The sequence below is a fragment of the Heteronotia binoei genome, chromosome 21 (assembly GCF_032191835.1).
Source record: "Heteronotia binoei isolate CCM8104 ecotype False Entrance Well chromosome 21, APGP_CSIRO_Hbin_v1, whole genome shotgun sequence".
NCBI classification, from domain to species: Eukaryota; Metazoa; Chordata; class Lepidosauria; order Squamata; family Gekkonidae; genus Heteronotia; species Heteronotia binoei.
This window is the reverse complement of record NC_083243.1, coordinates 28,755,045-28,769,749: the sequence shown is the minus strand read 5'-3', so window position 1 is coordinate 28,769,749 and position 14,705 is coordinate 28,755,045. Positions and strand designations below refer to the sequence as shown.

General features: G+C 40.7%; 1 protein-coding gene across 8 annotated transcripts in view; it reads left to right on the top strand.

Moving 5' to 3' along the window:
* Positions 1–14,705, top strand: part of PPP2R5C (protein phosphatase 2 regulatory subunit B'gamma) — a 103,177-nt gene that overhangs the window by 68,986 nt on the left and 19,486 nt on the right. For 7 of the 8 annotated variants that reach the window (XM_060261150.1, XM_060261147.1, XM_060261149.1 and 4 more), the window contains 7 exons: positions 2,193–2,392; positions 3,866–3,976; positions 5,172–5,264; positions 5,354–5,484; positions 8,646–8,705; positions 9,795–9,903; positions 14,077–14,130. In XM_060261150.1, coding sequence (XP_060117133.1) covers positions 2,193–2,392; positions 3,866–3,976; positions 5,172–5,264; positions 5,354–5,484; positions 8,646–8,705; positions 9,795–9,903; positions 14,077–14,130 — 758 coding nt within the window. The remainder of the gene's footprint in view (positions 1–2,192; positions 2,393–3,865; positions 3,977–5,171; positions 5,265–5,353; positions 5,485–8,645; positions 8,706–9,794; positions 9,904–14,076; positions 14,131–14,705) is intronic. The other variant, XM_060261148.1, reaches the window with a different exon arrangement.

Below are 14,705 nucleotides of genomic sequence, written 5' to 3'. Positions count from 1 at the left end.
CTTGTGCACTTGTCATTTTTGTTTAATGTAAAACTTAATTTTAGTCATTAAGCAGTTCATATTTTAGGCTGCTGTGTCTACTCTCACTATGGATATCTGGCAGTGTACCAGCTCAGGGATTTTCTTGGGCAGACAATATTAAAAATGTTTCAGAGCTCTAGAAAATAGCTAACAGCTACATTTTGAATGGGATTTGAAGAAGATTGCCTGTTTCCAGGACCAGAAAAAATACTTAGCCAGAGTCTAATAATAAAAGTTTGGACATTTTTTAAATCCAGTATAGTTTATTAGCACTTGGTGACCACGTATGGGAAGACCAAAGTAATCCTCTTCCTTGTGACCCTTAATAAACAGTTGTAGAAGTAATGCCAGCATACTACTCACAACCAATTTACCGCTAGTGTTTATACTACCTCGAGACATTAAATCTTTTGAAGTCTGCATGTCCACAGCCAGTTGACTCTGATTATCACTAATGGTGCTCTGATATTGATCAGGTAATTTATTCCCCTTCTCAGTGTCTGCGTCAGATTGAATAGTAACTTTGGAGCCAACCACACAGGGTCAAAATGCATTGCATGTTTGGCATTATTTTCTTAGTTGGATGATAGGTTATAGATACATCATTGCCTTAATTTGTTTTATCTATACTAGTAAAGAAAGCTCACATTCTGCTAGCATAAACAGGCATTCATTCCCCAGGCTAAAGCTCTCAGATGTGAACTGTGTGGTTTCAGATTACATGCGGGTGATACCATTTTTGAATACTTACCCACATTTTTCAAAAAAAGAACCCTTGCAGGAGAAGAAAAACCAGCATGTCAGAGACAGAGATTCTGATCCATCCCTCTGCCTTTTGTGCTAAATTTCTATTTTCCAGAAAATGTTTATAGAGGAGAGATTTCAAATGTGTAATTTACCCCATACACACACACCTTCATTGCATTGGTGATTTCTTAATTCTACTGCATCAGGTCTTTACTCCATTTACATCTTATTCTGCTGTACAAATACATCTGGTCTGATTCAAGTGTGAGTGAGAAACATGTAGTTTTACTTGCTCTGTACTGAGGTATTATCCTCACTTGTGGTTCTAAACTTCCTCCCAGGTTTTGCCATTTTCAGATCTTCCTATTGATTGAAGTGTCTTGATAGCTTCAGAGGGTAGCCATGTGAGTCGATAGCAGAAGAGCAGATTTGAGTTCAGTAGCATTTTACACACAAGCAAGATTTTGGGGTGTAAGCTTTTAATAGTCAATGTTTCCTTGGAGCTGTATAGGTACAAAATTTTAACTTTCTGTGTGGTGTATAAATATCTTCTCATATGCTTTGTCCTCTTTTAAGGGAGAGGTGCAGAATTATCCTGTTGAGAGGGAGAGAATTTTTGTGGTAGTCTGGGAATTTCAGCCTACAGACCTGCCACATTTATAAGCAATGTGGGAATACTCTATTTCAGTTTTGCCATAGTGCCAACCCCATTCTATATCCAAAGGCTAAATACTTTTTTGAACTTCTGAGGCAAAGATGCTGTGAATTCTTGGTGCTTGGGGGCAACAATGGGGGGGCTTTGGAGTTCTGGCCCCATTGATGGAGCTCTGCTCCATATGTTTATCCAATCCCCTCTTAAAGCAGTCTGTGCTTGTAGCTGCCACCACTTCCTGCAGCAGTGAATGTAACTTGTTAATTACTCTTTGAGTGAAGAAGTACTTCTTTTTATTTTAAGTCTACTACTCATTAATTTCGTTGAGTGCCCATGAGTTCTTGTATTGTGTGAGAGAGAAAAAAGTACTTCTTTCTCTACCTTCTCTATCCTATCCATAATTTTGTAAACCTCTTTCATGTCACCCCTCAGTCGTCGTTTCTCAAAACGAAAACTCCCTAACCACCTTAACCTAACTTCCTTTGTAAAGAAGGTGTTCCATCCTCTTATTCATTTTAGTTGCACCTTTTTTGATCCTATAATATGTTTTTGGAGGCACGTTGACCAAGACTATACACAGTATTCCAAGTGAGGCTGCATCATAATTTTTTTTCTCTCTGCCAATACAATTTTGCTTTTTTTGCTTTTAGGGGTTTTTTATCCTTCTCCATCAAAAAAAAAGCTTCTATATTCTTTCATAATACTGTTGCCTTCCACAATATCGACTGCAATGTATAAGCATATAACAACAAAACATTTTTGTTCTTTTCAGATGTTCCCCCTGCAGAGCAAGAAAAGCTCTTCATTCAGAAGTTGCGACAATGTTGTGTCCTTTTTGACTTTGTGTCTGATCCGCTAAGTGACCTAAAGTGGAAGGAAGTAAAACGAGCGGCTTTAAGTGAAATGGTAGAATACATCACGCATAATCGCAATGTGATCACAGAGCCTATTTACCCAGAAGTAGTACATATGGTAAGTAATTTAAATGAAATTATTCTAAAAATAAGAGCCCTATGGCGCAAAGTGGTAAAGTTGCAGTACTGCAGTCTGAACTCTCTGCTCACAACCTGAGTTCAATCCCAGCGGAAGCTGGTTTCAGATAGCCGGCTCAGGTTGACTCAGCCTTCCATCCTTCCGAGGTCGGTAAAATGAGTACCCAGCTTACTGGGGGGGAAATGTAGATGACTGGGAAAGGCAATGGCAAACCACCCCGTAAAAAGTCTGCCGTGAAAACGTTGTGAAAGCAATGTCACCCCAGAGTCGAAAATTACTGGTGCTTGCACAGGGGACTACCTTTACCTTTATTCTAAAAATGTTCTTGGAATCAAGCAGTTTTATTTATTTAGAATTTCAGATTGCCCTCCCCTGTACACAAAAGGCTCGTGGTGAACAATAATATAAGAACACATTCATGAAAGAATATGCCTGGTATTACCCAGAAAGTTCATGCCTGAGTATTTATTCTAAAATTTAAACTCAGATCTTTTGAGCAGTGAAGTTCTGGAATACCTGGCAGTGAACAAAGCACAAGAATACCTGACAATGAACAAGGTGCTAATGCAAATGAGAATTCGAGAGAAGCAAAGAGAAAATTACTTGAGGCAAAAGAGGAAGCCAAAACATGGAGAATATAATTCTCAACAGCAAATATTAAACTTAATTAAAATATTTTTTAGGTTTATAAATTCACTGAGATTCTAACGTATTGGAAGCCGCTCTGAGCCCACTATGGAAAAGGGCTGCCTATAAATCTACGAAAATAAATAAATAATAAAAATCTTATTGTTGGAACACTGTGTCTGGGGCAAGTGATGCTCTGTATTCTTGATGCTTGGGAGGAGTAACAGTGGGAGGACTTCTAGTTTCCTGGCCCCACTGATGGACCTCCTGATTGCACCTGGGTTTTTTGGCCACTGTGTGACACAGAGTGTTGGACTGGATGGGCTATTGGCCTGATCCAGCATGGCTTCTCTAATGTTCTTATGAAGGCTTTATGCAAATAGATCAGTGGTACTCACTCCATGTCTCATGCACAGCCCCATGTGTAACAATCATCAACCAAAAAAGCCACATCAACTTCCTTCCTTGCTATTGTTATTTTTATTTATTAAGTTTATCAGATTTATAAACCCGTCCTTCCCTGATGGGCTCAGGGCGGCTAACATGAGGCCTGCACCTGAGGGAGGATTACCTGGGTTCCTCTGGCAGTTGCTGTTTATATGAGGGTTTAATTTGCTAACTACAAACATCACAGGAAAAGGGCCTTGCCCCCTTTCCTGAAACATGGCACAGGATCCATATTGGGGAATGGTGCCCAGAAGAACCCCAGGTGGCATGTCAAGGACGAAAGAGCCATGTGTGGCTCCTGATCCACTGAGCATCACTGAAATCTGTATTAAAATTGTTCCCTTTCTGTATCAAGACTTTGGCATGTTTGGTTTTTAGTTTGCAGTTAATATGTTTCGCACATTACCACCTTCATCTAATCCAACGGGAGCAGAATTTGACCCAGAGGAGGATGAACCAACCTTAGAAGCCGCATGGCCTCATTTACAGGTACTATGGAGACATAATTTTGTCTGATTAAACACAGAGTGGCTACAAAATAAAAGATGATAAGCTGGAATCAGGATTCAAGTACGGGTGACCCATCCCTTCTACATTTTGCTTGGTATGGGATAGTGCTAGGGGGGTCAGTCTACTGTTAATTGTAAGCTTATATTGGCACAGTATTTTCTAACTATAAAAAATGTTAGCATGTTGGTGTTTGTTGCTATTACCCTTTTTTTGTCCAATTATTGCTATAACTTTGATACATGATGCTTCTATGTAAACAGAAAACAGGTATAATTCAGTGTCTTCATATTAAATGACAGTGCTGCAGCATCAGCATGCAGGTCAGGGTGGGTGATATGATGCTTGTGAGCTGCATGCATCTGCAGAACTGCACACATGCCCTTTTGTCTAAAAGTGAGCAACCTGTGTGGTTTCCTGTACAGCAGCTGGTGGGCCTCGCTTTACCTCTCCCTACATCATATGAACTGTTTAAGTCTAGAGAGAGACATTAAAATAGTTCCTATGACTAGACAGATATTGCTATCAGCATCTCACAGACGTAACTGCCTCTGTTTCTTAAATGCAGTGAGGATCTGAATCCCGCAATCTGTCCCTGTAGCCCTTCTTTGGATTAAATCAATTTCTCCCATCCTAATTGCTGTGAAGGGATGTATTGCCCCCAGTCTCAATTCATAAATCTCCTCTAAACCAGGAATTAGTTCCAAATGTTGTGGAACTTGGTCAGCCTTAAATGCAGTAGCATTTAAGATCAAAGTATATCTTAGTAGGGAGGCTTTCCCACCTCCAGGTCTTGAACTTTGAATTTGTCACGTTTGTGCTAGTTCAGAATCTGAGGTCCTTTTTTTGAGTTGCATTTGGAAGTTTAGGGCACAATCTGCTGGGAATTTCTCTCACCCTATTGCAATGAGTCGGAGCTTTACACTACCCCTGTGTTTCAGAACAGCTTGAGCCGGAAAAGTTCTGGGTGGAATTGTGTCTGTAGAAATTAACAGTTTAAGAGAACACATTTAGAAGTCTGAAGTAAACGTTGCAAACAGTATCTTTAGAATAGGATTGAATTTTGCTAGAAAAGCTGTTTAAAACTGAGTACTATTTAACAACTTTTAAGAAAATCAAATTTGAATTTCTGTTTTTTTTTTACAACTAATCTTGTGTTTTGTGGATTTTTTTCCAGCTTGTTTATGAATTTTTCTTAAGGTTTTTAGAATCTCCAGATTTCCAGCCTAATATAGCTAAGAAATATATTGATCAGAAGTTTGTATTGCAGGTGAGGTTTAAAAAAATGAATATATCTTCAAACTTTCAGTCCAGATTAATGTGAAATCGATTAAACAAGTAAATATGTGTCTCTTACAGCTTTTAGAGCTCTTTGATAGTGAAGATCCTCGAGAGAGAGACTTTCTTAAGACTACTCTGCACAGAATATATGGGAAATTCTTAGGCCTAAGAGCTTACATCAGGAAGCAAATTAACAATATATTTTATAGGTATGTTGTCATTTTGTGCTGATGCATTTTAATCAGTAAGGTGTTTTAAAATTCTTCTATTTTGAAGTTACAGGGCATAGATGTTTTGTTGTTCTTAAAGGTGCCCCACTGCAAAGCTTGGGAGTCAGCTTTGTTTTATAACTTCTGTAACTTAATTTTAAGCTGCAGAGGTAAGACTAAACTAGAGGGAAGTAACATGTTAGAAGATCTGAGCACAGAATTTGGATTCATCCTCTTCTTGTGTGGGGACAGCTTTTGTCCTGTGTTATTTCCAAAGAGCAAACGATGATATTTGACATCCTTAAGGTTGCAGTTCTGTTGTATTCTAACCATTGGAACTTTTCCTAGTCCCCTTTGACTGCTTTCTCATATGCAGATTTTTTAAAAATTGCTTCTTCATACAGTCCTGCAATCACAGGTGATATATTAGCTTACAAATAGATGGCATGTGGACCTTTATCTTTTTATTTGGTATCTCAGTATACTGATAGTATAAAAATCAGGTTGAAAAAAATAAAGGCTCTAAAAGCTACGTGCTTGCTTACTCCTCCTTTTTTCCCCCTCAAGGCATATTGAGCTATATTGACACTGCCTGCTTTTAGCTCATCTTTCCACATTTTTTTGCCTTGTGCAGTTTTCCCAAAAGGGGAACATATGGTACTGTCCCTTAAAGAGTATAATGCCAATTACACTGCAGCTTTTTGTCAGTTCATCCATAAAAGACAAAGGCATCAGCTGTAGAGAGAGCTTATCTGGCATACAAATAGAAACAAATATGCGTTTTGTGTAGTGGGGGGGGAGAGATGCTGTCTAAAAATAGCAATTAAGCACCAGCTTTTTGCATGCAGCAGGTTTTGGTTGTTCTATGCTGACTTTAATGTTGTAGATGAGTGTGCTTGTTTTCTCAGAGTAATAATGTCAATGGAGATATGGGGTGGTGGGCCTAAAATATCCCAACAGGAAGGCTGTGATTAAGACTGGTGTGCACAATGTCATGGCAGTAATGTCCATACTTAGAGTAGTGTTAAAATAGAATAGGATTTAATTTTGATATCTCAGCACAGGCATGCTTTCTCATTATCCTGATTTAGAAAGCATATTGGATGTTCCAGGGTCTGTTGTCTGCAAAAAAAATCTCTAGCACTTTAAGGTATAGAAAGAGATCTGAAAAACGCATGGGCAAAAAATGCTAGAGGCTCAATCAAGTGCCATTGTTTAAAGTCAGATGTCATTCTTTCATGCTACTTACTTAGGTTGCAGTGCTGAAGCTACTTGTAAACTTGTAGGTTGCACTGAAGAATGATCATCTTATATAAAGGTGTTCAGCCTAGGACTGTCTGCCAATTTGAAAAGTTCATGGGCTCAGTTTTGCTGTAGTAATAGATTATAAGGCAGCAAAGCTGTAGAATCAAATAGATTTGGTGTTAGCAATAATGTGCAAAGGGGTCTGAACTTTCTGAGACTGAGAGAAAGTTCCCTCCCTCCCTCCATCTTGGGGTCATAGTGGACATAAGAACATAAGAGAAGCCATGTTGGATCAGACCAATGACCCATCCAGTCCAACACTCTGGACAGCTCAATGAAAATGTCAACCCAATGTGCTGCGGCGGTTAAAAAGGCAAACTATGTTTTAGGGATTATTAGGAAAGTTATTGAACATAAAATGCCAATATTACAACAACAAGAAGAGTTGGATTTATACCTCACACTTCACTCAGAATTTCAGAGTGGGTTATAATCCCCTTCCTCTCCTTACAACAGATGCCCCTGTATATATCTATAGCAGGGGTGGCCAGCGGTAGCTCTCCAGATGTTTTTTTGCCTACACCTCCCATCAGCCCCAGCCATCAGCCATGCTGGCTGGGGTTGATGGGAGTTGTAGGGAAAAAACATGTGGAGAGCTACCGTTGGCCACCCCTGATCTATAGGACAACCAAGATGTTTGGGGTTTGGAGAACCTTCCCTATGAAGAGTGCTTGAAGAGCCTGGGACTTTGGAGTTTAGAAAAGAGAGTACTAGTAGGGGCATGATAGAGGTTTATACAATTATGCATAGGGTGGAGAGAGTTGACAAAGAGAACTCGAGGGCATCTGAAGAGGCTGTTTAGCAGTAGATTCAGGATGGGCAAAAGGAGATAATTCTTTACATAGGCAGTAATTGAAATGTGGAATTGCTGCCAGAGGATAAGAACATAAGAGGAGCCATGTTGGATCAGGCCAGTGGCTCATCCAACACTCTGTGTCACACAGTGGCCAAAAAACCCAAGTGCCATCAGGAGGTCTACCAGTGGGGCTAGAAGCCCTCCCGCTGTGCCCCCTAAGCACCAAGAATTAGATTCGTGGCTACAGTTGGATAGATATCAGTGGCTACTAGCCATGGTGACTGAGAGAAACTTCCATGCTCAGAGGCAGTCGGCCTCTGAATCCCAGTGCCAGGAGGTGATATCAGGGGAGGCTCGGTCTGTGCCCTGCTGTTAACTTCCAGAGGAAATGGCTGGCCACTGTGTGAGATAGGATGCTGACCTAAGATGAGCCACTGGTCTGATCCAGCACAGCTCTTCTTAAGTTCTTATGTAAGGCTTGCAAGAGGGCAGATAAGAGTGTGGCTGGTTTATAGTGTTTTTAAAATAGTATATCTGATTGCCAGCTTGTATACTTGAATTTGATAACATTGGTTTGATAACACCCCCTCCCCAACACACACTGGAATGCTGAGCTTACTTGGGGAGCTACCCTTGCAAGAGTTGTTCCAGGCTGTACTGAATTCCGTGATCCATTTTTAAATAAAATGAGCTATAGAGAGTATATTGTTCATATTATCTCCTACTTGCATTTGTTTCTGGATCCAGCTCATTCAAGGCCCAAATTGATTGAGGCTTACCAAATTGGGGGAAGCATCCTAAAAACTGGGTAGAAAGTAAGAATATTGGCCGGGGGGGGGGGGGAACGACAATATTTTCAGCAGTATCGCAAATATTTATTATATCAGAAGTTGTATTATTCTGTATTTCTGAATTACTGAATTTGTCTGCTTATGACCCATTGGTCTGTGAGCATGAGGCATAGAATAAAGGAGTTTTTGTAGAAAATGTGAACCACTTATCAGGTATATATGAATAACTCCATCAATCCTCTTTGCTCATAACATATTTGCTCTGTCAGGTTTATTTATGAAACAGAACATCACAATGGCATAGCAGAATTACTGGAAATATTGGGAAGGTAAGCTGTATGTTATAGCTATACATTACCATGTTGTTATGTGAGCTTTAAAACAGAATGACATTCATTCACATGGGAATGAGTTTTGAATTGAAAGAAATCATTTTGTACAGTTTTATTGAATTATAACTACAGGAAATCATAATCACAAATGTATAAATACAAGCATGGACCTATAAGCCGCCCTGAGCCACCTAGTGGGAAGGGCGGGATTTAAATCACAAATAAATAAATAAATAAATAAAGATCAAGGCGAATATCTGGTAAAAAGTCTGTCTAAACTTTTTAGTATAACAGTCTGTAGTTGCTCTTAAGAAGTATTTAGACCAGAGGTGGGGAACCTTTTTCTTGCCAAGAGCCATATGGATATCTATAACATCATTCGTGGGCCGTAAAAAATTATCAACTTAAAAAACAGTGCTCCGCTGAGGGAGAATGATTCAGGCCTGCAAAATTAATGCAAATAATTGTTTTTCTATTTGAAGTCATGTGGGGAGAGCCTAATCTGGCAAACACACACACACAAACACCTGGCCCGCTGCCCTAGGCAAATGCATAGGTCCAGGGCTTTTTTGTAGAAAAAGCCCAGCAGGAACTCAGTAGCATATTAGACCACATCCCCTAATATTAGCATAGGTCATACATTAATTAGCATATTAGGCCACACCATCTGGGATAATCAAGTGCAAACTGAACTGTGACAGTAACTTTTCCATGCCCTACAGCAATTCTGGCCAGCCAGCCAGCCACACCCCAGGGAGGCTGCTGCACAGTACATCTGCACCCTGTGATCCCTGCCCTGGGGAGGCTGCTGCACAGTGCAGCTGGGCCCTACAATCCTCGCTAGCCAGCCAGGGAGGCTGCCACATGGCTCAGTTCAGTCCAGCAATCCCTGAAGGCCACACCAAGTGACCTCGAGGGCTGTATACTGCCCTCGGGACAGAGGTTCCCCGCCCCTGATTTAGACTATAGATACTAGACAAATTTGCATTGAAATCTGTATGGAAACATAGCTGGGAATAAATAAAATAAAGTTGAAAATGTGATAAATGTTAATAAAACCTGAATTCCCAATTTTCCCCCACTCAGTATAATTAATGGATTTGCCTTACCATTGAAAGAAGAGCACAAAATCTTCCTTCTGAAGGTGTTATTACCTTTGCACAAAGTGAAATCACTCAGTGTCTACCATCCACAGGTAAGTGATTATATGTGTGGATTTTGTTTTAATTTATTTGTTTTGTAATTTCTGTCAACCAATGTCTAGCAAAAGGTTAAAAGAAGGTTTTGCAGAAACCTCGTCTTCATTTGCAAAGTTTAATTGCTTAGTCAGTTAAACATTTGTTCAGTACTGAAACCTCAGTGCTGGCTCTAATCAACGTTTCTGTATGGTGGTGAGTTTTAAACAATCATACAGACTGATGGAATGGCTTGTTTGCATTTAGGTTCAAATTTTGCACTGCTGTTCAATTATTATGGGAATGGGGAGTTAAGGCAACTGAGATGTGAAGTGCAAGCAAGGCCTTTATCAACCAGTGCTCTGACTCTCCTGTCCTTCAGGGAAAAGTTACAAGTCTGGTTTTTGACACTTTTTGACTATAAGTGTGGTTATTGTCAGTTTAGGGACATTCTGTACGTTAGCTGATTTCTGAGTCTGCTGCTCCATCTGTAAGCTGCATGTGCAGTTTTAAAACATTTTTAATTTTTAAATGGTTCTAATTGTTACAGGCCGCATCATGCAAACAGAGAAGGGAAGTTAACGTGTGTTGAGTAAATAGTCATAAATTCTGGTTTCAGATGTGTATTAAAACACTCTAGATGTGTGTATTTTCCTTGGATGGCTTCCTCGTCTCATCCTTCAATAAATAGTAGCATGTTTCCATTTACCAGGAAGCAAGGTGGTGTGTGTTTTCTCTTATGCAGACACAAAGAGCCATCTGGAGAGACTCAACATTGTGCATTACTATTTTTATAGTGTGGAATACACAGCTGCCTTTGGATAAATCCAAGTTCAAATAAACTGTACAATAGGCTATGGCACTGCTGGATTCAGCCCATTTGTAGTTTTTAACTATTTTGCCTGCCTTTGCTTGGCCCCTTACTTCATTTATCCTTTTCAACTAACACTCCTAAAGAGAAGAGGAGGAAAACTTTACTCAGTCTTCATTTCAAGAGCAGGGCTTCGTATGGGGAGACGAGGGTTCTTGAATTCCTCTACTCAGCTTTTTATAAGTGTGCAGCGTAGTTTCAGTTTAGGCATGGGCAGCCATGACTGCAAGCTTTATCTTTCGAATCTCCTCACTTCAGCTTGTTGATTGTGCAAAATATCCCCCGTGATTCATAACAACTGACTGCTGTGCATTTCTGCATATGCTTGTGGTGGTTTGCGGACAGTTAAAGCTCAAGTGAAACATCCTTATGTTTTTCGCAGTGACTTTTCATTTTCTATGCATAGCTCTTCACGATCTAGTGGAATGCAGCAGCTGATTCAGTATCTTCTCTGGTATGATAACAACTGGCACTCGATAACCTGGTTCCGTAATTATCTCTGTTTTCCCCAGAGCCCAGAGCTGTCCTAAAGTATGTTGGGACTACATTTGAAAACTAGACCAAGACTTGTAGGAACATTACATACCAGTGCCTATTTTGACACATACACATGGAAGTGTCCACACACAAAGGATAACTTTTTCCCACTCAGAAGTCATATTTGAGTAGAAAAATCGTTGTTTGTGAAAGCAGACCTTATGAAACATCCTTTTTATAGCCTTTTTGTAGATTATTAGAGCAAATTAAATATGAACAATCCTCCTGTAAAAACCACCAAAAGGCATTTGTTGCCCATGCATCATCCCATAGGTGGGCTGGTTCATGGTCAAAACTGCCCTGTAAATATTACAATGGAGAAGAGAGATGATTGTCTGCTGGTTGGTTGTCAATGTGAAGACATCATGCTGAAATGGGCCAGCAAGAAAACTTCCCTGTTAATGACATTGATTTGCAAAAACTGCAATAAACATTAATTTGAAATAGAATAGAGGTGGCTTTCAAATTAAAATAGTGAAAGTTGAAGATGAGTAGCCATGTTAGTCTATCTGTAGCTGTGGTGGACCGGGCCTGCATCAGCTGACGGGCCCCGGCCCTATTCTGCCCTGAAGGGGTCATTCTAGGATATTGCTGCCATCACTGTCCCTGTCTTGAGCTCTTGTTTAGGTGGGAGAGCCTCCTAACCTCCCTCCCGTGTCACTAGGAACCCATCTTGGAGCTTCCCGGGTATCTTTGGGGCTTTCCTGGAGAGCTGGTAACTGGACATTTTCCCACTTTTCTCCACCCTGGGGATTTCCTGCCCCACTTCTAGCATTTCCAAGTGGTTGGGGGAACTATGTGGTACAGAGGAACTCAGTCCTTTAACAAATAAAAAAAGAATTTATTTAAAGCTTATAACTATTTACAAGCATAATCATAAGTGAACTGAAGACATAAATTGAAGTTGACAAAAACACTACATCTCTCCCTGTTTGAACTCATGCCCTAACTGGATGGTATGCAGGACAGGTGCCTTACTTACTTACTTTGGATGAGATGATCACACATACTCTCCAACATGGCCTAGGAGCACAACTCTGCATCTTGCAAGCACCAACTGATGACTGAACTGAACGGTTCCCACCCCAAAACACTAATATAAACTGCAGTTCCTGCCCAGGAACTGGCCCACCCGCCTGTAGCATTCTGGGATAGACCTATGATGGACTTCCTGTCCTCTCTAGGGGGCTGCTCACGGATTACTGGTTACACACAGGAGGAAAGGGGTGGGAAGACCTACCTCCAGTTTGGTAATTCCTCCTCTTCCCACTTACAGTAAAACACAAAAGCCACCGATGGACTTGCATTCTAGCTGTATCTGAAGAAATGAGCAGTGACGAAAGCTCCTACCCTGCCACAACCTTCATTAGTCTTTAAGATGCTTCTGGACTCTTGCTCTTTTCTGGTGAAAGTTGGTCACTGTTCACCATTTTGTGGCTGGTTTTTGAGGTGACTATAAACTGGTCACCCTTTTGCCTTTCTATATCTGTGAATGTTGATTCCTTGATTAACAGAGTGCTGTGTACTTCTGAGGGGCAAAGGCCTGCATACTTTTAAGCAGTGATCTGGAGAGGTGGAAAGAAAGCAACTTTAAAAGCATTCTCCAAGCCATTGGCTGGCTTGGTTTGGAGAAGTGATTTAAAGAGAGAAATGCCTTCTCCTAGCTGGCTGACAGGGCAGTGGGAGCTTCGAGAGCCACACAGTATGTGTGAAAGAGCCTCATGTGGCTCCTTAGCCACAGTTTGGCCACCCCTGAGCTAGAGATACACAGTTTTGCCATTGGGTGAGAAAGAGAAACAGTAATGCATGTCTGTGGCTTTGATTTGGTATAGCTAAAAAAGTAGAAATACAATAGAATTATCGGTTATTTGGGAGCAGGGGATTCAAACTTGACAGATAACTCATATACATCCGTGCTTCTGATTTGGACTAGAGGATTCATTCTGTACCTTTGGACTCTGTGGGTTGGGACCCACTGGTCAAGCTTCCGTTGATCAAAGGAGTGTACTAGTGCCAGCAAATGGTAGGATCTAACGCAAGACGTCTTAAGGGATCTTCTTCGTGGTCTCTGTGCAGTCCCACACATGTGATGTAGTAGCATTTTTCAGTAATAAGACATATCTCATATGTGCTGCTGGGGGGAAAGTGTAGATGACTGGTGAAGGCAATGGCAAACCACCCCATAAAAGTCTGCCGTAAAAACGTGAAAGCAACATCACCCCAGAGTCGGAAATGACTGGTGCTTGCACAGGGGACCTTTCCTTTCCCACATGTGCAAAATGAACAATGTGCAGATAAATGGTTTATCAGTGTTGTTAAAGTTCTGTCAAAATGTCAAAAAGTTGAGTCAATGCCACGCTGCCTTGTGCAGAAGTATGTTATGTATAAATTGAATGTGCAATGGGAGAGGGAGGGGCATGTTTAGAGTACATGCCTTGCATGCACAGGGTCTCCAGGTATATGGATCAAGTAGTAGGTGATGTGAAAGGCCTCTGCCTGAACCTGCAAAGCTGCTGCCAGTTAGAGTAGATGTGAAAAGAGGTCTGTAGAAAGTAGCTTCATGTGAAAATCCCAGTTTTCATGGTTAGGCTGAGATTTAGTTTTATGGATCAACTGTTTTGAGACTAATTGGAATTTTAAGTCTTATTGGGATTTTGTGGTCTTTGGAGTTTAGGCTCTCATGCACAGTAGCATAGACATTGAGTAGCAACAAAATTTTCTTGACTTATATCAGGTAGTTTTTTGTTTAGCCTAATAATGTTCCTTTTTTTCCTTCTCAATTCAGCTGGCGTACTGTGTAGTTCAGTTTTTAGAAAAGGACAGCACACTTACTGAGCCAGTAAGTTTTACTCATTTTCCATTTTTTGTCTTTTAGAGTAAATTAACAAATATTTTTGAAGCATGTTTGCAATGAACATTCGGTAACTCAGAATAACTAATTTTTGTTAGAGTGTAGTACAAATGAATGGACACAAACTGCGGAAATGGTGGTTCATGTTGGTTTATGGTTCATTTGATGGCACAAACCACCATTTTCCCTCACCAGTTCATGGTTTGTTTGTTTCAAGGGGTGGTAGAACAGCCCTCTCGCAAGTTAGAGAAGCAAAACTCACCGGGAGTCTTCAGTAGGGTCTCCTCCGCCCTCCAAGTTTGGCAAATATTGGATTTGGGATGTCTGAGTTATAGCCCCCAAAGCAGGTGCCCCCAGGAAAGCTCAGCTCTAGCTTCAGGTTTGGTCCCTGAAGCCACTGCAAGGAACACCTTCCCAGTTAGGAGAGATGTTTTTAAAAATTGTCCCATGGAGGCGGGGGGGGGGGGTGAATCCTTCAAAGCTCCCCTAAATCAGCTACGCAGCAAACAGTTCTTCTGCTGTCGCAACAACTAACCCTTCTCTCTTTGTGCTGCAAAGTGAAA